Source organism: Myxocyprinus asiaticus, chromosome 11, assembly GCF_019703515.2.
Source record: "Myxocyprinus asiaticus isolate MX2 ecotype Aquarium Trade chromosome 11, UBuf_Myxa_2, whole genome shotgun sequence".
Lineage (NCBI taxonomy): Eukaryota > Metazoa > Chordata > Actinopteri > Cypriniformes > Catostomidae > Myxocyprinus > Myxocyprinus asiaticus.
Window position 1 is genome coordinate 21,616,243 of NC_059354.1, and position 27,186 is coordinate 21,643,428.

At 40.5% G+C, this 27,186-nt stretch overlaps 1 protein-coding gene across 3 annotated transcripts in view; it reads left to right on the top strand.

Annotated features, from left to right (window-relative positions):
- LOC127447866 (mannosyl-oligosaccharide 1,2-alpha-mannosidase IB-like) overlaps positions 1 to 27,186 on the top strand; it is a 186,492-nt gene that overhangs the window by 98,534 nt on the left and 60,772 nt on the right. For all 3 annotated transcript variants that reach the window (XM_051710018.1, XM_051710019.1, XM_051710020.1), the window contains 2 exons: positions 12,175 to 12,293; positions 20,422 to 20,502. In XM_051710018.1, the coding sequence (XP_051565978.1) occupies positions 12,175 to 12,293; positions 20,422 to 20,502 (200 nt within the window). The remainder of the gene's footprint in view (positions 1 to 12,174; positions 12,294 to 20,421; positions 20,503 to 27,186) is intronic.

The window sequence follows — 27,186 nt, forward strand, 5'->3', positions numbered from 1 at the left end:
GTTCAGCATTTTGCTTTCGTCCTCATGATTCATTTGAGGATATTGTACTGCCGATATTTATTTTTTTTGTGTGTGTGTGTGCAAGCTCTCAATGCACTTTATGGAGTACAAACTGGTCATCATGAAGAATAAAGAGAGATGCTGCATATAGAATAGAGCCACAAGGCAATTAGGCTTCATGCTTTTAATTTCAAAGCACGTACTACGTGGCCCTTACTGATGCTTTGTTTAGAATTGGAGCTATTTGGTAGGTGGACTTTAATTGGAGGTCTTCAGGAGGTTTGATCTCATATCATTTGAAAGTCCTTGTTATCATTTCTACTGTTAATGATGTAGTGCTCCAAAGCACACAGGCGCAACTTATAGGAATAATTCTCTCAAATGCCACCTCTGTGGAACACACAAGGAGAAGGTTAGCAGAATTACAGTTGTTATTTGCGTTGGCATATATGAAGCATAAAGACATTTTGTGGCAGGTTTGATATCATGACATCACACATCATTGGTTCTTGCATGTCTCTTAGTTGGCAGCAAACTTGCCGTGATGCATCTGGATGAGTTCCAGCTCCTTTTTTTGTGTACATCAGTATTCACAATCACACTTCTATATTAACCAAATAAACGTTGGTTCCTCTAGGCTCGGGTGATGACGGGAGGCAATTCTAGGATTTCTGTTTTAGGGAGTCTTAACCCCTAATTTCTTGCCTTAAGTTTAAATAAACCAATTAAAATAGCTTCTTTTGTTAATTAGATGTCTAGAATTCAGAGTGAAATAAGATTTTAAGAAACACTCCTAAAAAAGAATTGTAGGGCTTTACTGGTTGTTTAGATCAGTGTTACTATCAGAAATAATTGGTAATTATTTTTTTAGTTATTAATTAATATTTAAATTAAATAATAGAATCTAACTGTTTAAAACCTCATACGGGGCTCCAGTAAATGTAGTGCGCTAAATTTAGGAGCGGGTTTGTTATTAGCAATAATTAATAATTATCAAAGATAATTATTAAAATCAATAGAACATTGATGAGAATCAATGTTAGCTTTTTTTTTTAATCCTTTAAATCAACAATTATCAAAGATAATCATTAATTGTTAACATCAATGAAATATTGATTAAAATTAACACTAGCTTATTGATCCTTCAAATTCAACAATCATCAAAGATAATGATCAATTATCAAAAATCAATAGAATATTAATTAGGATTAATATCGCCGGGGCACCACCCTGGAATCAGGGACTAATAACCAGATAGTATAACAGTCTCAATATTAGATTGTTCTCTGAGGAAAATCGACATCGATTTTCAAAAAAAAAAAAAAACAATGCAGGCTTGAATCCGAGCACTGACATCCTGTCAGCATTTGATACAGGTGTATGCAAAACAAACCAAAACACTTCTCTTTGAAATATAACAAAGTTTATTTATGCAGTAATATCAATTAATAATTGATACAATGCCGTCAATAAACTTCTGACATACAACTACCAACTAAACAGTGATATTAGATATGGTAACCAAAATAATCCTATAACACAAGGAAGGTGTGTGTGTGTGTGTGTAAGGAGGGACGCGCACAAAATGGCGGACGTGACTCTCGTGGAGAGTATGTCACGCGAGATTTCCAGCCAGAGAATACCGGTCAATGGCGTCTGCCTGTTTACCACGTGTATCCACTTGTACAATAGCTTAGGGACAAAGCTGAGCTTTATCACGAAGTTATCTACTAGCCAAAAATGTGCGCGAGAATGTTTGTGAGGGGTCGCGTGTGTGTGTGTGGTTAGTATGAGAGAGAGAGAGAATTAAGTGAAGGCCCCAAAGCCGGATTTGTGATCGTGAGAAAGCAGCTGTTAGTTTATCACTCAGTTTGCCGGTCTCACCCATGATGGTGGAAATACACAACAGTCCAATGTGGTTGGACTACAACACAGCAGATCTCATTCGTGATAACAGTACATTACAGTAATACCTTGAGTATTAACATTAGCAATGAGCAGACTCGGCAGTCCGTAAACCGTACAAGCAATAACCTTGATACACAAGAATAACACACTATAATATTCCATCTCTGCCCACACGTAAACCTCTTACTTGAATCGCATGAGGATGCAGCTAGAATGTGTGTTCATCTGTTGTTTGTCTCCAACCTGGTTCCTTGAGGCTCTGGTGATAACGGGAGGCCGTTTCCTCGCTCTGTCGGCGGGCGGTACGGCTGCTGATTCTCGGCGGGCTGGCAGAGATATCAGCGACGTTGACTTGATTGAAGATGGAAGAGAAATCTTTTATCTCTTCACTTCTACACAGAGTAATCTCAACTCATCCAGCAAGATGGAGATTGTATGGCCACAGTTTCAAGTCGGACATTACTTCCTTGTGCCACGAGGCTACACATGAGAGCAGCGATGAGCTGCGTCTACGCACTGCGAGCAAAGTTGCTGGAAGCAAATCCCGGAAGCATCTCAGAGGTATTTCTACTCCCGATGACGTCATGGTTGAGGGGCGTTCTGTTGTGTGCCTCATCCAATAGGAGTTGAGAGTTCGATCCTTTAGTGAGCAAGGCTTCATGGGATTTGTAGTCTGTTTTGGACTCCCTTTGTTTGATTTTGGCACGGTTTTTATCAGTAAGATTTATGACGGAGTGTGTGGTCAGGCTTTTATGACTGTTAGGCCTGCCTTTGTCTTCTGAATACATGAGTCCCAACATTCTCCCCTTTGGTCTGAAGAGTTGGTTGTTGTCCAGCATCTTTAGAGCAACTGAAGGGCCGAGCAGTTCTTGTTGGTTCACAGTAACCTGTGTGTTATGCCATCCATGTATTCCTGATAGGAAAGAAAACGGTTGCACAGTCCATACAGTTCATTAGAGTTCACAGAGGCTTTATCGTCTGGACAGAGATTGAGGCACATCTGGGCATAGAACTTCTAGCTAAATCTAAAACTACATTCATCACACATAAACATTTCAAGTTATTGGAAGGCACAGCATTAACCGGAACACAATCCTTTGTTGTTCTTTGGTCATAACACAAAATCAAAGTAGAACCTGACATTGGTTACTAGGACCAAAATGTTTAGGGAGGTTTAAAGGTTAAAAGGCTTATCCTTGGAAATGACTGGGGTTAACCTGTGGGATGGGCTCAGACTGGTGTGTAAAACGTGGCTGTACGAGAAGGGAGTCCAGTCTGGCCTGTAGGTGTTGAATGTACCTGTACATGGCATGTGCTATAATTGCCGTGATGATCCAACCACTAAGGAGGAGCCAGAGGCCAACCAAACTGATAGGGTGTTCTCGGTAAGATGACGATCTGCTTATGTGACTAGGAAATATAGTGGTCAAGCCAGTCGGTTTGAGACTGAACTTCACTAATTTCATCCCTTCAGCCTGAAGCTGCTGTTGAAGAGTGTCATCAGTGGTGAGGCTGTGACCTCTAAATGCGTCCATGTTCTCAATTTCTGCGTCATGTTTGTCGACGTTGAGATGGAGGAAAATATCGTCAATGTGCACGGTAGCTCCTTGGGGAACTGTTAAGAACACTGTTTGGTTTGGTAGTGTTAGTTTAATGGCTGTATCATGGGGGTTGTATGACATTGGGACTTCAGTGGCTGGTGTGTTAACGAGCCAGCGATTGCCTGCTCGCTCTACCCTTGTCTCTGTTCCTTCATCTTTGACAGACATGCTACATTGACACTTGTTCAGGGGATTTGGCACTTAGGCCGCAGAGGTAGTCAGTCACCTCTCTAACAAAGGGGTTGCTTTTGGACAAACCCATTGAATGTCCTTTGTCTTGGTGCACATGTTTAGTTTAGGGATAAGGTAGAGCGAGGGGTCCTCATCGTGGTAGGTGAGTGTTGGTGGTGTTTTGAGGTGAATGTGTGCATTGCCTCTCTGAAAACCAACATTAAATACAGACTTTAGTCTGTATATATTCTGCCTTTTCTATGATGGTAGATTGAGGATAAATCCTATTTTGAGGTTCTGAAGATTTACATGGATTGGAATTTCACTGCCAAAACTATATTCCAGGTGTATCTGTGAAGGTTGCACAATGGAGATAGTAGCAGATCTAAGGCTTTGTTTGACAAGGTCTAGGGAGACCAGGTAAGCTGGAATCCTTCCACCACTAAGACTGTTGACTGAGGAACTAATTTCCCTGTGGTCCTGCATTAGATCTCTAATGGTACACACAAGTTGTCTTCTCTGACAAAGTCCCTAAAGCATGCATAGTGTTATTGATAAGAATGGAGTGTAAATTTACAGTGACTATAGTACCCTGAAGGGTTTTACCCAGGCCCTGTAATTGTACTTGTTGGATTTTTGGATGATGGCGACTTGTCCATCTTAAGCTGGCAAACTGTTTTCTGGACCAAGTGGCCTCGGTGTGTCAACCTGAGCCCACGTGTCCACGACGGCAGTCAATGAGCGGAGCCAATCTGTTCAATAGGTTCTGGACAATTAACAGTGGTTCCGTATTAATGGGACATATGTAAACAGGGTATACTAGTGTCATCCCTTGAAAGGTAATGTCGATCCACACACGTTTTGTGATAGATTTGCGTGTAGCTTGTGATGCTTACACTGCAGTTCTGTTTGTAACAGTTTGCCAAGGGAGAGCTTTGCTTTAGCCACCTCTGCGAAGGTGTTGGAACCCATTAGACTTATTTCGGAACCAGTGTCGAGTAGTGCTTGGGAGCTGATGCATTCGTGTCAGGCATTGCCCTTACTGAACAGATCGCCCAAGAAGGTCAGGAAAGGAGGGTGTGGCATGTTAGGAGTGACTGTTTTGGGGAGCAACTTGGACCCTGTTCCCCTTTTCCCGACCTACAAAGTAAACTTTGGTGTTAACGGGAGAGGGTACATCGTCTAGTCATACTGACGGGGTTTCAGTGCCGTGTTCCTTTTGAGGAGTTCGGCAGACCTGGTGAACGACGGAGCACGTCAAGCTTTGTTACTAACTCAATCAAGTGTCTCCTTATATCCTCCATTTCCTTTCTCAAATCTTGTTTTCTGAGGGATTTGAAACCTCGTCTACCCACTCACCTTCTTGTTTGGGTTTTCGTTGGAACCGTGCCTTTCAGCTGGTGAACGTTTTGTTGTTTAGCCCTGCTGTGACCCTGGGGGTGTGTCTGGTCACCACCCCCCGGTTCTGTTGCCTACCCTGCTGGTGGGGTGATCAGCGCCTCTGGGGTCCTGTTCTAGCATTCACCTTAACGCGAGGCATTTCGTTGCCTTCAAGAGCTAGGTCTGCATATTCTGAGGCTTGGATCCCCAGAACTCTGGCGTCGCCTTCATGTCCTCGGGCAGGGCGCACGCGCGTCTCCCATGCCAGTTGCGCGTACCATCTGATTTCCTGCATGGTGGGGTTGCCCGTTCTGCAGTGCATCGTGACGTCATATCGCACGCACTTGTGGAGGTTGTGAAGGAAAAGAGACTTGAAAGCTCATTCCTCCTCCAGACCTGGTTCGTTAGTTCCTTGGAAGTACGTGGTTCTCAGGCGTCTGTAATACTCACGCAGAGGCTCGTGCCTCTTCTGGGTGATGGTGAAAGCACCTATGGTAGCGGAGGCTTCGTTGATATACAGCGAATACTCCTTGCGTAGGGCTTTACACAGAGCTGAGTAGCGGTTTTGTGTACCAGTCGGTAGCGTTTCCTTATGAGCTTGAGTTTTTCACGCGATGAAGCGTAAGGCAAGTCAACAAGGCAGTGCTCAATTTCCCTAAGATAATTGTCGATGTTTGAATCTCGATTACTTGGGTCAAAGCGTTCTATGTCCCCTGCGAGGGACTCGAGTTGTCGGATGCGCAAGCCTTGGTGTCGGTATGACTTGGTCGTCAGAGTCATCTGAAACACCATAGTCACTCGGCTCGCTATACCAGTGAGGATGACTTCCTCCCCTTCGTGGTGGGGAAGGAGTCCAGTCAACGCGTGGGGGTGGACCCCGGGTTGCGTACAGCTCCCTGGCTAATGGGATCTTCGAGCCACTTACACCACTCTGGGCTTGGAAGTAATTCCCACCCCCCTCCGTGGCGTGGAATCAGTCGGTTTGAAAAGCAAGGTGGCGTGACTGAAAACTGACTGGGGGGGCAACTGTAAGGAGGGGCACCTGCATCCAACCAGCGGGCTGCTGGAGGAGCTTGAAAGGTGTCTCGGAGGACGAAGTCAGAGACTGTACCACTAGGGGCAGCTCGGCTCCTAGCGTGTGTCCCTGTGTTTCTCAGGGGCACATTTCTATGCGTAGCACTAAAGAGGGGGCCCTCTTCTATGTCAGATGTTGTGCTGTGCATTTCAGCTGCACTTACCTGATCTGACTCTACTCTTAGCTGAGCAGCTTGAAGCTGCCTACGCAGGGTTGCATTATCTTCCTGTGCTTGGACTTTCTCAGCTTGGGTGCACCTAACTTCTTGGTGCAGGCTGAGATTTTCCCTCTGCACCGCTTGGTAGCTGCTCTGCAGCTGGGCGAGCTGGGCCTGGTGCTCTGCGGTTTGCAGATGGGTTTTGCTTTGATGAAGGAACATTTGGCCCACTAGGTCTGTGGATTGTGCTCTTTGGCTTCCCGACCGGGTTGTTGACATAATGAACTAGTCCCTGCAATGCTTCATCACAACGACTAATATTGTAGCCGTTAAGGTCATCTCTCTGCTCTATGGAGAGCATGTCAGAGGACAGCAGCTACCACATCTTGCAGTGCTGGGTCGACTGACCTCTGTGGAGCTTCAGCTACAGTCACGCGGGGCGATTGGTGACTCATTTTACTGGGGTAAAAATTGTTGCAACACAGTGGCTCTGATAACTTGTTGTTTTACAGTTTCTTTAATGCTGACACGAACACACAGGTGAGAGGCTTCGACCTGTGGCTTACGGGCTACTGTTATGTAATGTGCAAATTTCACTGCGTTCTCTCTTTGGTGGACGTCAGTGAGGTGACTTGGCACCTCTCTGTAACATCTAGGTGAAAGCATTAGAGTTAAATAACAACAGCAGGTTTTAAGCAAACTATCATAAACTTACCAACCCCTAATTCACTCTTAAGAGCACTTTCACATCACACTGACTTATGCTTGGCAAGCTGTGAGAAGTCAATTGTCAAACAGAACCAAACTTTGAAGTAATGATTCAAGTTATTACTTTGGATTCTTATGCATACACACTGTGACAAACTGGCACGTAGGATGCCTCACACGGGGCACCAATTATTATGTAGGGCTTTACTGGTTGTTTAGATCAGTGTTACTATCAGAAATAATTGCTAATTATTTCTTTAGTTATTAGTTAATATTTAAATTAAATAATAGAATCTAACTCATTAAAACCTCATACGGGGCTCCAGTAAATGTAGTGCGCTACGTTTAGGAGTGGGTTTGGTTATTAGCAATAATTAATCATTATCAAAGATAATGATTAATTATTAAAATCAATAGAACATTGATGAGAATGTTAGCTTTTTTTAAATCCTTTAAATCAACAATTATCAAAGATAATCGTTAATTGTTAACATCGATGAAACATTGATTAAAATTAACACTAGCTTATTGATCCTTCAAATTCAGCAATCATCAAAGATAATTATCAATTATCAAAAATCAATAGAATATTAGTAAGTATTAATATCGCCGGGGCACCACCCTGGAATCAGGGACTAATAACCAGATAGTATAACAGTTTCAATATTAGATTGTTCTCTTAGGAAAATCGTCATCGATTTTCGAAAAAAAAAAAAACAATGAAGGCTTGAATCCGAGCACTGACATCCCACACGCGTGCGTGCGTGTGTGCGTGCGTGCGTGGGTGTGTGTGTGTGTGTGTGTGGTTAGTACGAGAGAGAGAGAGAGAATTAAGTGATGGCCCCAAAGCCGGTTTCACGATAGTAGGAGAGAAAGCAGCTGTTAGTTTATCACTCAGAGACGCGGTGGATGGCTTGTAAACCATCCCGCGGTCTTTGATTCTTTAATGGATAAACTCAGTGTGCCGGTCTCACCCGCGATGGCGGAAATACACAACAGTCCAATGTGGTTGGACTACAACACAGCAGATCTCATTCGTGATAACAGTACATTACAGTAATACCTTGAGTATTATTATTAACAATGAGCGGACTCGGCGGTCCGTAAACTGTTCAAGCAATAACCTTGATACACAAGAATAACACACTATAATATTCTATCTCTGCCCAGACGTAAACCTCTGAAACTTGAATCGAATGAGGATGCAGCTAGAATGTGTGTTCATCCGTTGTTTGACTCCGACTCATTTCCTCGAGGCTCGGGTGATGACAGGAGGCCGTTTCCTCGCTCTGTTGGCGGGCGGTATGGCTGCTGATTCTTGGCGGGCTGGCGGGATTGATTGAAGATGGAAGAGAAATCTTTTATCTCTTCACTTCTGCAGGCAAACTGATGAAGATTCGGGTTGCTCAGCGGTCTCCTTCGGATCCGTTAGTGTTCGGTGGAACACAGAGTAATCTCAACTCATCCAGCGAGATGGAGATTGTATGACCACAGTTTCAAGTCGGACGTTACTTCCTTGTGCCACGAGGCTACACCTGAAAGCAGCAATGTACGGCGAGCAAAGTTGCTGGGAGCATCTCGGAGTTATTTCTACTCCCAATGATGTCATGGTTGAGGGGTGTTCTGTTGTGTGCCTCATCCAATAGGAGTTGAGAGTTCGATCCTTTAATGAGCAAGGCTTCATGGGATTTTATAGTCTGTTTTAGACTCCCTTTGTTTGATTTTGTCATGGTTTTTATCAGTAAGATTTATGACGGAGTGTGTGGTCAGGCTTTTACGACTGTTAGGCCTGCCTTTGTCTACTATCAGTTTACATGAGGCCCAACAGAATCACATTGGGTCTCTATGAGCTGGTGTTGCACTCAAGCCTGCTGAGGCAGTGGAGAATCTGAAGACCAGCTGAAGAATGAAATCATCAGACCAGCTGCCATGTGTGCGTTCTTATTAGAACGGCTCAAAATCTGTTGCCAGATAAAGCTGGCACAGATGGCACAATCTGAGGGAGAGAAGGAACGAGAGATGGTTTGAAGCAGAGATTGAGGAGCTCAGCATGACTGCCGTTGGTATACCCCAAGTAACCTTATCGAGTCCAATTTGATATACACGAGTAAAATTTGGCATCCATAATGCCAACTTGTGTAAAAGCCAATCAAGACTCATTCTGTATAATGAGACCTGATTTCCAATGAGAGCTGAGAGAGTAGGAATGATTGAGAGAGATTAAGCTAGTAAGTATTGGAGTGATGATTTTGGTTATCAATCTTGATGGTAAAAGTCAAAGATGAAGAGTCTCTTCTTACAGTTGTTGAAAGAAAGGCAACTGCAAGATGAAATGGAAAGGAGTCTAGACGTTACGGCCGTAAATGAGGTAAAAGGACAATGCTGTAGGCCTTGTAAACTTGCAGTCAGATGAAAAGCAGAAATGTTTCTGTGGTTTTGTAGAACTGATGTGTCACGACCACAGAAATGGGTTGCAGGTCTGTTCAGCAGTGGAAAATAATGGTATATGCAACTAACCATACATTTGTGCATAGTTAGGATAAGAAAAATACATATGCTTTTGAAAGGAAAGATAAAAATTAGTTCCCATATCTTTTGCTGTTGATGTCAAAGGCTGGGCATCCAATCAAACTCCTACAGTATTTTGGTGCATATTTAAGTTCTGTCATTTTGTAAACATTAGCCAAATTGGGCAGATGCCTAACAGGGACACAGGTTGCGTGACATGGCCTTATCCTCAAAAACTATTAACAAAACTATGCAAGGGGCCTGGGTAGGTCAGCGAGTATTGACACTGACTACCACCACTGGAGTCGCGAGTTTGAATCCAGGGCGTGCTGAGTGACTCCAGCCAGGTCTCTTAAGAAACCAAATTGTCCTGGTTGCTAGGGATGGTAGAGTCACTTGGGGTATTAACCTCCACGTGGTCGCTCTAATGTGTGGTTCTCGCTCTCAGTTGGGTGTGTGGATGCAGCGGAGAATAGCGTGAAGCCTCCATATGCGCCACATCTCCGTGGTTACGCTCTCAACAAGCCACGTGATAAGATGCGTGTATTGACTGTCTCAGACGTGGAGGCAACTGAGATTCATCCTCCGCCACCCGGATTGAGGCGAGTCACTATGCCACCACGAGGACTTAAAGGGAGAGAGAGAGGAAAAAAAAAAAAAAAAAAACTATGCAAGTCAATTCAAATATGACTCAGACTTCATTAAAATGGGTTCCTGGGTAAATGCAGCTTTTGCTGCCATTTATGCATTTACAAATTCGTCAATTTTCCTATTCAGCCAGTGTCATTTAAATAGTTGTGCATATTGTTCGGCCTATGCAGTTCATGGTTACATTTGAGTTTCAGTTTATGATTTTGAAGAGATGTTTGGTTACTTTGTTTGATAATTTTGATACTTTTGGGTCGCCACTTGGTGCCCAATTTAAAATCTGGGTCCTGGTGTAAAGCCAGTTAAGGAACACTGTGGAAGAGAGCTGGGCCGGATGGTGTGCTGCTTGACTTTCAAGAGCTGCAGTTTGGGCAGATTAAAAGAGCTAATATGCTGGTGGCTGCTGGGTATTTTTAGAGTGATTTAGAGCTCCTGACAATAATAATGATGATAACACTCCTACAGATTAGAGTGAGAGAGAGGGAGAGATGCTACACAGCAGCACTGAATAGTTTTCTGCTTTGAAATTTTAGTTTTAATAGTGTAAAAGCATTGTATAAATGCAATCTTGTTAAAGTTTTACCTAAACGGGCAATTTAAAGGTGAAGTGTGTAATTTCTGTGCCTCAAGTCACCAAATGAAATAGCAAAAATAATCACTGTTTTCAAACTTGTTTCCTAAACATTCCCCTGTTTGCCATTGGTAAGGATTGTCCTGCTGTAAACGCATGCCATTGGTTGAATAAATGTTGCTTTGTCGGGTTGGTTGGGATGCTCAGACAAGCAGATCAACATGCTGAAAGTGCCACAGAGCAACAGTGTTTACACTTTTGGGGCAATCCATCTTTGAATGGCTAATTTACATTTCTGCATGTTAAATTGGGAGAATGTATTTTAATGTCAATATATTACTCACTTAAAGGTTTCTGATGCATAGCAAGCTTATATACATTTTTCCCCTTCAATTTGGCTCGGATTAATACCGTTCTCCTGTAGTACAAAGACAGACAGACTGCCTTAAAGAAGACTGTTTCCTTCCTCCCTTCAGTTTGTGTAGCTGTTGAGATGGGGAGATTAGGAGATTGGAAGAGATGAGTGTGTGTGATGGAGCTGTCAGTATCACAATGAAGGCCTGAGTTAAACTCAAGTCATCACAGAGATCATGGAAAGAATCTGGCGAGTCCATCGACTGGATTTCCTGTTGTCTCTGTTATATATGCCCTGCACAGAAGGTGTGTCCCAGGGGTGCCTGTGTATTCTAGGGATTTGTGATGTCATCAGATACTCAAGCTCAGTCTCTCTTTATGGTGCGTTTACATTTCATGTTTTACAGAAAAAAAAAAGAAAAATAAACTTGAGTACAGTGTGTTTGAAAGAACTGTCTTGTTAGTGGTACTGGCACTGTTACAATTGCTAATATAGAATTAGGGATTTTAACTAACCCCTAACCTGAAGTGTTCAACTTCTGCACGTAATTTGCCCCGCACTGTTTGTTACTGACATAAATGATGCCTCAAATTGTGCTGCTCAAATTGTTACTGTTCTAAGCAATCAGAGTTAAGACTTTTGCCTTGTGGATGGCAGAATAGGTAAAAAAAAAAAAAATCACATAGACTTGGAAGAAGGGATCCGACCCATGTATAGGGACCAATATATCATAGACTTGGCACTTTTGGCCCAAATGGGCTCTGATGGCCAAAAAGTAACCAGCTAGCACTGATCCAGAACACCCTAGCATTTGCTTAGGAATCCAGTATCAACTCCCAGAAAACCCTTGTACCGTGGTAGTGAATTTTGTAAAGCACCTTGTCTGAAGCTTTTAATTTTGGACCCCCAAATCGTTTGACTACCCCACTGGCAAGTACAACTCACATTTTTTATTTATTGTGCTATGCAATTTGTCTTTATACTGATGAAAATGGAGATTACATTCACCGGCAGTTGGCATAGGCGTAACTGTCACTTGTTGTTTTTAACACGTGTTTGTGGGATTCATGGTCTCTCTACCCCCTTTTGCAGGTAATTCCCAGATGGGGGCTACTATAGTAGATGCCCTGGACACCCTCTATATAATGGATCTGCATGAGGAGTTTAAGGATGGCCAGGAGTGGATCGAACAAAATCTGGATTTCAGCGTGGTAAGTGGCCTAGACACAAACACAAGTTCACCAAACAATACCTTTGCCACGTACACACTAATAAAAGTTTTGGCCTCCATCCACACTGAGACAGCGTTTATGTCGGCAAAAACAGCTTTTTGAAAATGCTCTCCCAAGTGGCTAAATTTAAAAACACAGTCTTCATGTTGTTGTGTGGACAGGAAAAACGGATATATCTGAAAACGATGATGTATTTGTTGTCATGTGATGTAGTCATGTGATCCATTCAGCCAAAACAAGATGGTGGGCCGTGTTACAGCAGCGCTGATTCACTTTGATAGTGTTTTTAAAAATAAATGTTACTTTGTACATTTCACATTGCATTCCTTCAAAGGCGACGGGAAGTTTACTGTGAATTTGTGTCCGGCGACGGAACACGAGGACAATTGCGTTACATGCAACAGCGATTTTCACATGCGCAGTAAAGGGATTCAAGCGTTTTCAAAAGTTTCAGTGTGGATGAGCAACTTTTGAAAATAGCTTGAAAACGGCAGTGTGGACAGAGCGTTTCGAAAACGGAAAGCCATGTTCAAATGTATTGGATTAATGTAGATGTAGCCTGAATGGTGGACCAGATTGTTATTTCTTAGAGGTCTGTTTTTTGTTTATAGACCCAGTTATTTTTCAGTGGTCGACTCCATACTTTGGCAGCTTGTTGACATGGCTGTATTAACAGTTGTTTGACACCCAATAGCTCTCCGAAGCCTTCAGTCCTCAGAGAGTGTGTGAATCTCTTGGGTTTTGATCAGATTGAGAGTGTGATGGCACTATGAGGTTAAGCATGGTGAGAGAGGAGTAAATGTGACCCATCACGGTATCCAGGAGACAAGACTGGCGCCATGGAAACAATGTGAACGGACGGAGTTCTGCCCGTTCTTAGCTGGTGATGTTGAGGAAAAAATGGCAGACAAAAGAGAAGTCAGAGAATGAAGCCAGCGAGTGGCCCCAAGGGCCCAGTGTCTCCTGCTCCCCTTATCTGTCTGCATTCACATCCTGACCCATTAATGAGATTTCTTCCTCTCCTGTTTCTCTCCATTTCCCTATCAGTCACTTTTTCCCCTCTCCTCCATCAGATATGGAGGGGCTTTTATGGTCTCCTCAGCTCCATCATCTCTCTGATGGATGTACATTCACAGCAGCAGAATATGGTTATCAATCCTATTTTAGAGTGCTAATTGTAGTTACTTACAAACATGGTGTGGTTTTAAACGAGAGTGACATAACCAAACTGATTTCCTTAATTTAGAGAATTCATACTGAGTACATTTAAATTGGCAGTTGTAATCGAACTAACTCAGGTTTTTGTGTTTTCGAGCTACAGTTTTCGTCTCCGTCCAAGTTTACATGACAGCATGCACAATCGAATCACTGAAGAAAGGACGTCAGCTGAGGAGGTGACGTAGGTGTTTTCAGGTTGACCTTTTGTGTCATAGAGCGTTGAAGTCAGCTGCTTGTCAACATCCAGACTCAAACAACAGCCATAGCAACATGGTAAAACTTTACAGCCAAGTGCATTTCATACATTCTTTACTCGTTGCTTTTGGTGCAGATCAGCTTAATGTTATCCATTTTGCTTATGATGATGTCTGAAGGCAGAAGATGACAAATTTTGCCCCTGGATTATACTAACTATACAAGCTCTGCTTTGCTTCACTTTCATCCTTATAATCTCTGTGTAAAACATAATAACATTTAGACTGAGGAGAGATGTCATGAATAAATAGACAATTAAGAAAATATGGTTTGTCTATATTTTCCTAATGATCGCTGGTATTTTTTTTTTTTTACAATATGTTTGCTGTCCGAATACTTGAAACAGTTCTGTATCTGTACCTGTCATTTGCATCAGGCTGCTTATTTAATAAAAATCATGCTTTCTGCCTCATTTTATGAATGGAATCCACATGAGATAAAGAATAAAAGAAGCTGTTATAAATTGAAAGTAAGATATCCATTGTGAAGTATATAATGTGTACCTGTACTTGTTTGTAATGTTTACATCATGCCTTCATAGCGCAAATGCTAACACTAGCGTGCCATCCTTGGCCATAGTATACATCTGTTACCATCTTTCATTGTATTTTATGATGGACTGTGTATAAATAGTCCACGTAAGAAAAAAAATATATTTTCTTATTAAATGTGTTACTGTGGCAGACAGATAGGAGGATTAGTCACTGGACAAAAGAATAGTATTTAGAGACACATCAATGAGTCACAGGTGTGAATGGTTTACAGACTGCTGATCCGTCCCAAAATGAACATTTCTAGTGTTCGCCATGTTTCAAACGAGATAAATCAGCCTCCATAGGGCACTTCTATGGGAGAACAATCATAGTAGCCATGCTGTTTATTTCCAATAAAATGATTTAAAATGCAAGTAAACACACTTGCTGGCATTTTGAGATTGAACAACTTCAGTAAAATATGGAAAACCTTCTGCCACTTCTTTGTAGCAGATTTTGTGGGGATTTCTGTAGCTTTCTTGCTTGTCTAGCAGTGACCTCATTTATTTTCACGCCCCTTTCCTCACTGTTGCTTTTAAACAAGTGTGTCTTATGAAACGTGAAGATGATTCACGTTTGGACCATTGAGTCTGGCTGTTCAGGGCTCTAGGTTTCTCAGTGGGGTGGAGGTCATGGAAGGATTTTTGCAAAGAGACCGAGTAGAATAGTGACATACTGGAGAAACGAGACGACAAACAGAGAAAACAATTGATCCCTCCTGTGAAGTGTTTGGGAAAGAGTTTTGCTTTTACTCTGGATTAGATTTGCAAAGCATATGCTGCATTACAATTTTAGAATCAATTTACTGTAGAAGTGTTACAGTCCATTTAATGTCTTTTGAGTGGTTAGTACAAAAGTTGGTCTGTCACTTCTGCAGTCATTTTAGAATAAAACTAAGGCAGATGCTATTTTCACCCCAGTGTTAATAGTAACGTATTCTACTACAGCGCTACTCAACATGCGGCCCTCAAGCAATTTTTTGCAGCAAAAAATTGGTGTGTGTGTATCAACTAGAGCCCGACCGATATGGGATTTTTGATACCGATTTTAGAGAGGGAAAATTCACCGATTACCGATATGGTGACCGATTATAGTTAATTTTTGAGCTGGAATGAAAACTTACCTTTTCTATGTGGATTTTTCACTGATTTTGCACTGATATGACTATGCAAAGGTACTCAGAAGGCTGCTTTCTTAAATATTTTTATCAAAGAATATTTGACATTATTATACATTGTCAACAAATTCTAGAAATGAATGCTGAGAAAATAAAGAATAAATAAAAATACAATAAATAGCTAAATAAACTTCAGTACTGTTTAGTATGTCAATTGCTGACCATTAAAATAAAGAATAAATAAAAATAAATAGCTAAATAAACATCAGTATTACTGTTTAGTATCAGTCAAATGCTGACTATATTAATACTGCCGTGACAAGAGATAAACAGCGGCAGCCGTGTTACACCGTATTCTGCTATACAAGTTCAGGGGAAACTTTCAATGGTGGAAAACCAGACTTTTAAATATTACATTTTATAAATGCAACGACTGGAATTGTTCGGTTGAAGGGGGTACCAAACTGTGAATCCTGAACAAAACAGTTTGGTGAACACATGTTTACTCATTAGCTTCCACTCAGCTGACAACAATGAAAGTAGCTACGTGATTAGCTAGTTAGCTATAAGCTCGTTGTCACGGAGAGTAAAAGACGGACGTTGTTTATTTTAGTTTCCAGCATTGTATTTCACCAGCTAGGTAATAATACAGTATGAAATCAACACTCAACAGATACAATCCACCACCGCACCGTTGTCTGCTGAGCTACAAAAAGATGCTCTGATGTTTACCTTTCAATCTGCTACATTACTGACTGCACTGACAAACTATAGCTGGTTAACAGCAAACAGATGTGATAAACATGACTGACATGGTTGTCAGGGACAGGGTTAACGTTATATTAGTAATATTGAAAAGGGAAAATGATGGGGTCATTGTTTAACTTTCCAGTATGTATTTCACAAACTAGTTAGCAGCTTACCGAGATGACACCGCTGAACTCCGCCCTGTCTACAGAGCCACCGTCAGTTCAGAGTCAGCTCTATAAACAGTGGAGTTGGAGCACACTCTGCTGGACAAACTATGTTATGACACCAATGCTAAAGCATTGTTTTCTGCATTATATGTTCTGAAAAAACTTTACATATCGGCGCATATCGGTAAACATATACGGTGACACCGATATATCGGTGAAAGGCTAATATCGGCCGATATACCGGTCGGGCACTAATATCAACTGTGTATAAATTGTCAGGTGCCCATCTTCAAGAGTATTTTCGGTAGTTCTCTGTATCGCTGATTCGCAGTACAGTTGCAGAAATAAACTGCAAGGATGTAACAAATGAAATCAACAAAAAATGTCTGAGCATGGCTGATATTACATAAAAGCAGTGGTCAGTCTGCACGCCAGGGGTTTTTTTCATTAGGGGGTATAATATTTTAAATTGTTTTTTTGGAGGAAATTGTTTTTTATTTTCATCTTAAGGGCAATTTTTTTCTAACCTTATAAAATTACTCTGTGTCATCCTTTTAGGTCAAATACTTTTGTAGTCGAATACTACAAAAAAGGCTGGGTATTGGAATTGATTTTCCAATCTAATTAGATTTAATAAGATTCCAATTTTGAATCTCAATACCAATTCATTTGGGAATATATCAGTTACAATGTCAACAGGTATGTATACAGTATGTCTTGACCTCTACACTGCATAATGTGCATAATTGTGACTAAACAAATTACGGGATCACTTTTTTTTCCTCATTCATGTATTTTCAAATATTTGGGCTTTTAAGTTAACATAGCCTATGAAACTGTTATATGAGGAAATTTTAGTTTTTCTCAATATTTGGAATGAGGAGCTTACTAAACAAAACTGTTATCAAGTCCTTCATGACAATTGAATAAAACAAGGCAAAAATAAACATTTCACACAAAGTTTAGTCAGAGATATATAGTAAAAGTGGATAATGCTCAATAATAATGTTCACACAATTTATTATTGTATTATTAATAGTTTTATTTAACAGTAGGGTTATTTAACATATCCAGATTAATTAACATATTAATAGTAAATTGTAGCATTTGGTTACATCACATTTTGTTATTTCTCATACCTGATTAAATACTTACTCAATATATAACATCAATCCCTCCCACACTTTTGGCCTCTAGAATGTGAGGAGACTTTTCAGACGGTGAGCAGCATAAGTGAGATGGGCCGATGGGCAGGGAAGTATAGCACAAGGAGTGATAGTGTTACTCTCTAGGACAGGTTATTTTGAATGAGAGGGGCGAACCGTCACAGAATTTAGCACGGGAGCATGACACCGAACTGATGTGGAGCGATAGAAGCGGAGTGCCCATCTGTGCACGTCGATGGTGCGATAATCCGACACTGACTAGGCAACATCTGCATGGTGGGCAGCGTGCTACAAATATTGTTTAGTGAAAATTCAAATGAAGATCATGACATATGTATTTGTAGCTATATCAGATGTTATTAATTTTAAAAAAACGGGACCTTATTGCAGGGGCAATTAATTTGAAATTCGGGGGCATCATTATTATTTTATAAATTTTTTCGGTGGCATTTTTGCCTCCGAGCCACCATACATTTTCTCTGCTTGTGTTTGTGTGTGTTATGTTAAATATTAGCATCTTGGGAGGGGTGAGGGTCAGCCAGTGCTATTTGGATCAGGGTGCAAATAGTTGTTGTCAAATTAAAAGCTAGGCCACCTAGTCATGGGCTTCTAATTTGTTTATGGGCACTATAATGGCTGTTATGACACATGCTGTTAATAAGATGGTTATAAAAATATTAATAGCAGTCTTAGATTTTTAGAACCCTCTATTTCCCTAATGTCCTCTTGTTCTCCCTCAGTCTCTATCTCTCTCCCTCTGTTGCTGTGTCTTTGATTCTGTTGTGATGATAAATGAGGCTTCTTGCCATCAATATTAATCGCAGCTGTTAAAACAAAAACTGAATTAATGGCCCTTGGTCAGGGAACGGTCATATCTGAATTAATCTGCTCCATGTTCACATTTTGTCAGAATTAATAGACATGCTAAATGAATGCTAAGTGAAAGGAGTTGGTTAAAGCATGTTCCTGTCTTATCAAATTAGTATAAATCCTTGTCGATATAAGGTGCTTTAGCAATATTGGGTTCAGAACTGGTAAACCTGCTTATGTTTCATGAATAGCACACAAAAAAAACTAAGTGCTTCTTGAGGTGCTATGGATTATGGGATTGTTGGAGAACTGAAAGAACTGTGGGGAGCTTGTACAAGCATCCCTTCTAAATTCTCAGTTTTTAGATTATTTTGCCCAATTGGTTGAATTAGTTCCTTTGCTATTTTGGTCAAACATGGTAATCCTATTTCTAACAAATAATTGGTATTTAGTGAGTGAGTGAGTGAGAAGCCACTAAATGGTAATGTTTTTTAAACAAAGGTTGAATATGACATGATAGAATGATGTTGATGAGGCCCAGCAGTCTTTTCATGAGCTCTGATGAACATCAAACACACATGTTTACTTGGCTGTCTACAGTGGCAAGACAAAGTATGTGAACCCTTTGGAATTAGCTGGTTTTCTGCATTAATTGGTCATAAAATGGGATCAGATCACACTAATGTGCTTAAGCTAACAACACACAAACAAGTATAATCTTTCATGTCTTTATTGAACACATCCCATTACACATTCACAGTGCTGTGGAAAAAGTGATCCCTTGGATTTAATAACTGGTTGATCCTCCTTTGGCAGCAATAGCCTCAACCAAGCATTTCTGGTAACTGTGGATTAGACCTGCACAACCTTTAGAATAAATTTTGGATCATTCTTCCTTACAGAACTGCCTCAGCTCAGCCATATTCTTAGGATGTCTGGTGTGAACAGCTCTCTTGAGGTCATTCCACAGCATCTCTGTCGGGTTAAGGTCAGAGCTCTGACTGGGCCACTCCAAAAAGGTGGATTTTCATTTTTTGAAGCCATTCTGTAGTGGATTTTTTTCTTTTATAGTTAGGGTCATTGTCCTGCTGCATCACCTTCTAGGAAGAGTAGCCACAGTACTAAATCATCTCCATTTATAGACAGTTTGTCTAACTGTGGACAGATGAATATCTAAGCTCTTTGAGAACTTTGTAACCCTTCCCAGCCTTATGCAAAGCAACAAATCTTTATCATAGGTCTTCTGATAGCTTGTTTTTGCGAGGCATTGTCCATGTCAGCAGATGCTTCTTGTGAATAGCAAACTCAATGTTTGAGTGCTTTTTATAAGTCAAAGTAGCTTTAACCCACAACTTAAATTGTTTCATCAATTGGATGCCAGGTTTGCCAACTCCTGACATGTCATTAACCTAGGGGTTCACATACTTTTTACCAACCTACACTGTGAATTTTTGAATAATGTATGTATTATGTACAAGAACAATAGAATAATGTGTGTCACTAGTTAAATCAGATTGTGGTTGTTCAGTATTGTAGCTTAGATTAAGATCAAACCAGATTTTAAGACAAATTTATACATAAATACAGGTAATTCCGAAGGGTTCACATACTTTTTCTTGTCACTGTAAATGAGGACATAGCATAGACCTCTAATGTTTTATATACAGCTTATTATAATGACTACAGGCTATCCTGGACTCTGTCTAAAAGAGAACTAATTGCATATTTAGTTTACATATATATTTGCTTATTAATAATGTTTCTAATGGTAAAAATTGATGTCCCGGGATGTTGATTACAAAAGGATGTTTTGTCACATTTAGGTCACTTCTGGGGACAAATTTGTCTCCGAAGTATAGCTAAGTAACCCCATGCCCCCCCCCCCCACCCCCCCGACACAAACGTTATCAGCCACACACAATGCTCCAGCCTTCTATTTATTCTCATATTGAGAGATTATTGTGTCAGCTCTGATGTAAAATTGGGGTTCATTTTAAAGTTCTGCTCTTTAGTGGAGCTATTTAAAAGTTTGATTGACCTTTTGTGCTCCTAATTTATTTTTTTATCTCTCTTTTTCCTCTGTGTCCACAGAATGCAGAAGTATCTGTCTTTGAGGTGAACATCCGGTTCATTGGAGGGCTTCTGGCTGCTTACTACCTCTCTGGACAGGAGGTGCAGTATTGCTTATTGTTTTTTGTTTTTTTTTATGGGTTTGTGTGTTTCTTTGCTGTCTGTATTGTGCAGTTGTTTCATGATCGTTTCAATTGATTGAAGTGCACAGGCCTTTAGATAGATAAGTCTGGAGGGATAGAGTTGGAGAACAGTGCAGCCGTTGGTCTCAAGGGAGTGCTGTTGGCCCAGAGGTCTGAGAAAGCCTTTTCAAGGGAAATTAATGTCCCTGTCTCTACCCCATGTTAATTAACCTCGACCCCCCTTATCCGCCCACAGACTCTAATGGAGAAGGGCAGAAATCCTCTCACTTGTTCTGGGCAGCATAACTCTACAACTGCATATCACAGTGTTCACCTCCTTTAAGTCTGAAGGTGAAAATGCAAAGGAATTAAGCTGCAGTCATGCGGACAGGCCTGTCCGCTGCGCCGCACACTTCATTAGATGAGTTTAGATACTGGAAGTAGAACTCTCCACACACGCATACAAATCACACTTGGCTGTCCCCCTAGTGACCCTTTGTTCTCTCAATATCTTGATGTTTTGACATGCCTGGGTGTCAGGTCTTAGTCCCCTGCACGGTCATACTGTGTGCATTTGAGCCCTGTCTGCAGATGTGCTGCCATGGTCATGTGGTACATCTTGTATCAAATGGTGGAGGCATCAGTTGGAGGCAGAGTGTCATAGATGTGTGATACCATCCATTACATGCAGTACATACAATACCTCGAGGCAGTATGGAGCAGGTAATGGAGGTGAAGTCTCATAGATATGTGATTCTGTCCACTATATGCAGTGGGGGCATATATAGCTCTTTGATTAGAGATTTATGATCATGTTTGATTGGGAGGCCAGTTGTTAAAGGCAGAGAGAGTGCTGAAGAAGCAATAAGAAATGGAAAGACCTCTGCAGAGTAAAGAGCAGAGAGAGCTGCGTAGGCAAGAGTGTATAGAAATGATGCAGAAAAGGTTGTTCAGCTGGATTTTCCAGAGAAGAGGAGCTGATTTCAAGGCAGAAGTCTCCATACTTTCATCAGCTCTGTAGGCAATCTCACCTGTGCAAAAGAGCAATCTGTGTTCCTCTTCTATGCAGCCTATCAGCTGACACTAGCAGAATCCCTGCAAGTGATTGTGATGGATGATGTTTTCTCTGCTGTCCCTCTGTCCTCTTCTTGGTCCTCTTTTTTTTTTTTTTTTATCCTTCTCTCGTCTCCTGTTCTTGAGCTCCACTCTCCCCTGCATTTCTCTGCAGTGCTGTCTCGCGATGGCGAGCAGCGATGAATATAGGCCCATGGCAACAATGCACAGCTCAATGACAGCAATCATTATGGTGCCTCAAACACTCAAGTCACTTGACACTTCCTCTGTATGGATGAGCACTCTTAATAGGAACTGCAGCGCTCAACAGTAAGTGTTGCCTGGGGCCAGTTGACAGAACTGTCACCTGCCCTATCTAGCCAATGCTGTATTATCACTGTGTTTGTGTTTGTTGATCTTGTAAATGTGTTTTAATGCCTTGGACACTTGTATTGAGCATTGTGATAGTGAATTCTGCTGATTTAACCCACTGGGGTCGACGGATGCGGCGGCGCGTCCTGCTGGATTTTTTCCTCATAACAGCGGAAACAGCTTAAAATACTCTGTCATTTTTGGGCATACAGATAAGTGTAAGACATCATTAGAGACTATAAAGGGTCTACTTTTATTTGTGTACACTCACAATAACAAAACCTTGTGCTTTTGTAAAATAAAGAAAATAAACAGGGTGCGCTTTCAGCTGTCTCTGTCTCCGCGAGCATCTTTCTGAAACGTCACAAAAATGAACAAACTCAGTGAATATTTATCACACACACATGAAACATATGTCTAAAGAAAGCTTAAAATGTCTACTTTTAAGTAAAACAATTCATATTTAAAACAAATATTCTCCTGCAATGTAATCTGTATGAAACAAAGCAAAGTACAGTTTCTCCTTTCTCAGCTAATTATCCCTAATGAGATCACACCCACCAGCAGAGCGTGCTATTCATACAGTAATGTGCTGAGGCAATCAATCCAAATGGTAAATGCCCCCAACAATGCCTTAAAAAGCATCAAGTTCATTCACTTTCCTGCGCGTTTGGAAGATGGCATGCTACACAGGTGAGGAAGCTCCTGGATAGTGATGAAGAGTTCACATTTTCCTCAGAAGAAGAGCGGGAATCCGACAAAGAACGTTTGCATTTTGAAGAGCGACTTGATCCAGCCGAGGATACAATTTCGGATGATTAAGTCATTTAGTTTTACTTTCATATTAGTTGACATGCTGTTTTATATAAACATGTACATATTTTACTAGTTGGACTATTTCCAGACTTGCCAGCCAGTATTCAGAGTATTGAAATTTGAAATATGTCCTAATAGGCAAGTTTTAGTTACATTTAAATGTTGTTTCGGCTAAAGCAGGTATTTAAATTGTATGCTGTATGATATAAATATGATTTGTAATATGATATAAAAGCCTTGGTGAGCAGAAGTGACTTCTTTTAAAAACTTTTTAAAAATCTTACCGATCTAAAACTTTTAAACGGTAGTGTAGGTCTAAAATTTAAGTCTTTTTATGTAAAGAAAATGTATAGTCAGATTACTTCTTTTAACTTAAACTACAAACAATACATTCAATCATTAAGTCTCCTCACACTCATTCTCTCTCAGGGGAGGGGTTTTTGTTTCAGGTGTGAATCACATCAATATTCATGATCATCCATGCCTCCTCGCATATGGCCTTTCTAACACTAAAAGTGTCTTACAAAAGTTAAATGACTATATTGTTTTGTATGAATGAGTGATCAGGATGGTTTTCACATCATTTTGTAGCAAAGACTCTAGGCTACAAGATCCAGTTCTCAAAAGTCTTGTGAACAAATGTTTAGTATGTGTTATATGGCCTTATTTCAGTGACTTAAAATTTTAGTTTTTTTTCAAAAACCATGCATAAACGTCATTTTCTCAAAAATACAAACATGTACATACATGTTGCTCACATATTATTGTAGCCCAGTTTGTGCTGAATACAGTGTTATCAGACTTTAGCCATTAATATGTGCTTAAGCAACTGAAAAAACACAAATGTCAAGGCATGTCAAAACTTCTCCAGGGCCCAAAACACCCTCAGACCCCAGAGGGTTAAATGTGTTACCATGGCCACATTATCTAGCTGGCTAACATAGATTACGTTTTTTCACATTTGCAAAAAGGACTTGTGATAGTCTTAAAAGCATTGTTCAGAATGGGTTGAAAATTATAAACCAATCAGCATTGTTTCGAGTCGTATCCCAGATTCGTTTACAGGAAAACGTTTAGTGTAAAGTTTATAACTGTCATCGACCTTATTGCAAATTTAAAACTTGGTATTTTCTTTTTTACACATACTTTTTAATAAGAAAACAACATTTGTTGTAAATTATTTTTGCAGAGAAGACCTAACATTTAATGAAAAATATAAATATATTTGAACTAGGGATGCACAAATACAAAACGTTGTGTGCCGATCGATATCTGATTATTTAGAACATCTGCTGAGACAGATTCTGATTGGTTGTACTGCTTTTTTATGCTACTTTGTTTCAAGTCACTAATTACACAACTACACAAAACATTTAAATAATATATTTATTCTTTATATTTCTAAATGTCTTCCATGTTTCAGAGTAACTGTTCTTATTTATAAACAAAACACATTCTTAACTCACATTAACTGAATTCTAAACTGCCTCTTGTTAGGCTCAAATTAAATTGGAGTGTTTTCTTTTTTCTTTTTTTGAATGTTATTAATTCACATTAACTTGTTAATGTCCACAAGAGCATCCACGCTCTGAAGATGTAATAAAATCTAAAAATTTATTTTATTTATGCATGTTACCGTCTAATTGTGAACGACTCATCGATGTATATTATCAAAAAACCTTTTATAACCACCTCCACAAATCCAAACATTTACCGTCTCCAACAGCCCCATATGCCATCACGCAAGTATCCTTTAATGACAATAGGTGGAAAATTACTAATAGCCTACAAATTAAGAAATAAAGACAATTATAAATTTAAAGATAATGATAATAATAATAATTGTATTATTTTATGATTTAATCACTTTCGTCTTTGTCTCTTTAATACAAAGTTACGTAGAGTATTGTAGAACAGCTTCACAACCGGCGGGAAGAACAACAGTTTTTCCTGGCTCAGGTAGGACCTTTAATAGGCCACTTCAGTGCTTTAAAACTTCACAAACTCATCAGCTTCACAGGCACATAGGCATTTAACACAGCAGCTTCATAAACACGTAGTCTCTTAAACACATCAGCTTCGTAAACATAACAGGTTAAACAGCTTCAGCTTCAGGAGCACCGTGGCCTTCTTTGTGCCAGACTCTCTCACCCTCTCTGCTGGTGGTGTGGCTGTTTATATGCCGCTCTCCCCATGCTCACTGGAATTAGAGACAGGTGTTACACATAATCTAGCTGAGGTGCAAGCACCCTTACCGCTTTCTCTCTGTCCGGACGGATGCTCGACCACACCCTGCTGCCACAAGTATATATTACTGAAACTTTTGCATTCACAATGCATGTTAACCTTGAACTGCTCTATGGAAATAAAGCAAACTAAACTCACAGCACCACCTGAGATGATCAGAGATCATTCGCAGCATTCTCATAGACAACTTTATTCTTGCAAACAGTTTTCAGATGAATGAAACTGAGGGAAAAAAAAGAGTGAAAACTCTTTACATGCACCTGTTCCACAAGACAGGCTTGTGCTGCATGCCTCTGAACAAACAGTGAATCAGACACAAGCATTGATGGCTTTTCTTTTGTCTGTTAAAAAATAAGTGTTTCTACAAGTGCATGTCTTTGTGTCTAACATCATAAGTCACTCCGACGTCTTACAGGAAACCCGCCTGTTGCGGGTAGATGAGCAAAATTACCCACGGATGAAATACCTGCATTTGGATGAGGAGCTTGTGAACTGGATTCAGTCTTGTTGCATTTGGCGGGTGGCAGGTGCTAGTTTCACACACTGGGCTACTGTTAAATATATTTGGTGACTTACCAGATCCATGGTTTTGCTATTTCCCAATATTGTCGGTCATCGTCTGTCAATGAGTGTTGCAAATTAGCATCAGGATATTTGTAAGATATTGTCAATATCTGATTACATCGTCCTATCGCCCAGCCCTAATTTACACATTTATTACACTTACTAATTTAGTACATTTTGTTACACGTGTGTTTGTATACTGTTGTATGTTTTACATTGAGTTTTCATTGACATGAAATTAGGAGCTAAAATTGGACTGTCTCTTTAAGAGAACCGGCATCTCCGCGAGCAAATGTTTACAGTTGTATGAGCGCAGCGCACATTAACGAGAGAGAAGTTGCACTGTGGTTTTTCCCTCATCCATGCAATGTATGAATCGAATTAACATTTATTCTTTACTTTTTGATCACCAACTGACTGTAAATAACAGTAAGGGTATAAAAAGAGCCACTGAATGAAAAAAAGGAGTGCCTGGATCTCATCTTTGGAAACAAAATACACAGAACAAGCCAAAAGGAAACTTTTATTTGCATAATGTGGTTTCTTTTACTTGTACTAATATTTATTGTACAAGTTCTCACATTCAAATATACAAGGTCTTGGTTTGTGCAACACTTTTACCTTCTAACAGACATCCAACAGGCGCGTTACTGGTCTCTAGCCATGCTGTAAAATGGAGAAGTTGACGTTCATAAATGCAATGTAAATGTAATTATGGCATATCACGGCTCAACAAAAGCGAATGTGACCATGCAATCACAACACCTCAGGATCCACTGCAGCCAAATAAGGTCAATTTCCTTCATAGTGTGCGATCACGAGACAAAACACGCACTAAATCACGAGGCAGAATCCAGTTTTAATCTCCTGCTTTTTATTCAGGAGCTTCAAAAGAGAAATCTCCATTCACTTGCATTTTAAGGTCCTACTGAGCCAAGATATTTTTTCTATTTTTCTTCATATGTATTCTGGTGAAGAAAGTCATACACACCTGGGATATCATGCAGCCAAATAAGGTCAGTTTCCTTCAGAGTGTGCGCTCACGAGACACAACATGCACTAAAACATGAGGTAGAATATGGTTTCTTAATCTCCTGATTTTTATTCAGTAAAAGGATGCTTAAGTTCTTCACCACTGTACAACTCGATCACTGGCGAGTGAAATCTGAACATTTACTAGTCAGTGACTAATAACAGACATACACTATATTGCCAAAAGTATTTGCTCACCCATCCAAATAATTGAATTCAGGTGTTCCAATCACTTCCATGGCCACAGGTGTATAAAATGAAGCACCTAGGCATGCAGACTGCTTCTACAAACATTTGTGAAAGAATGGGCCGCTCTCAGGAGCTCAGTGAATTCCAGCGTGGTACTGTGATAGGATGCCACCTGTGCAACAAGTCCAGTCGTGAAATTTCCTCGCTACTAAATATTCCACAGTCAACTGTCAGTGGTATTATAACAAAGTGGAAGCGATTGGGAATGACAGCAACTCAGCCACGAAGTGGTAGACCACGTAAAATGACAGAGCGGGGTCAGCGGATGCTGAGGCGCATAGTGCGCAGAGGTCGCCAACTTTCTGCAGAGTCAGTCGCTACAGACCTCCAA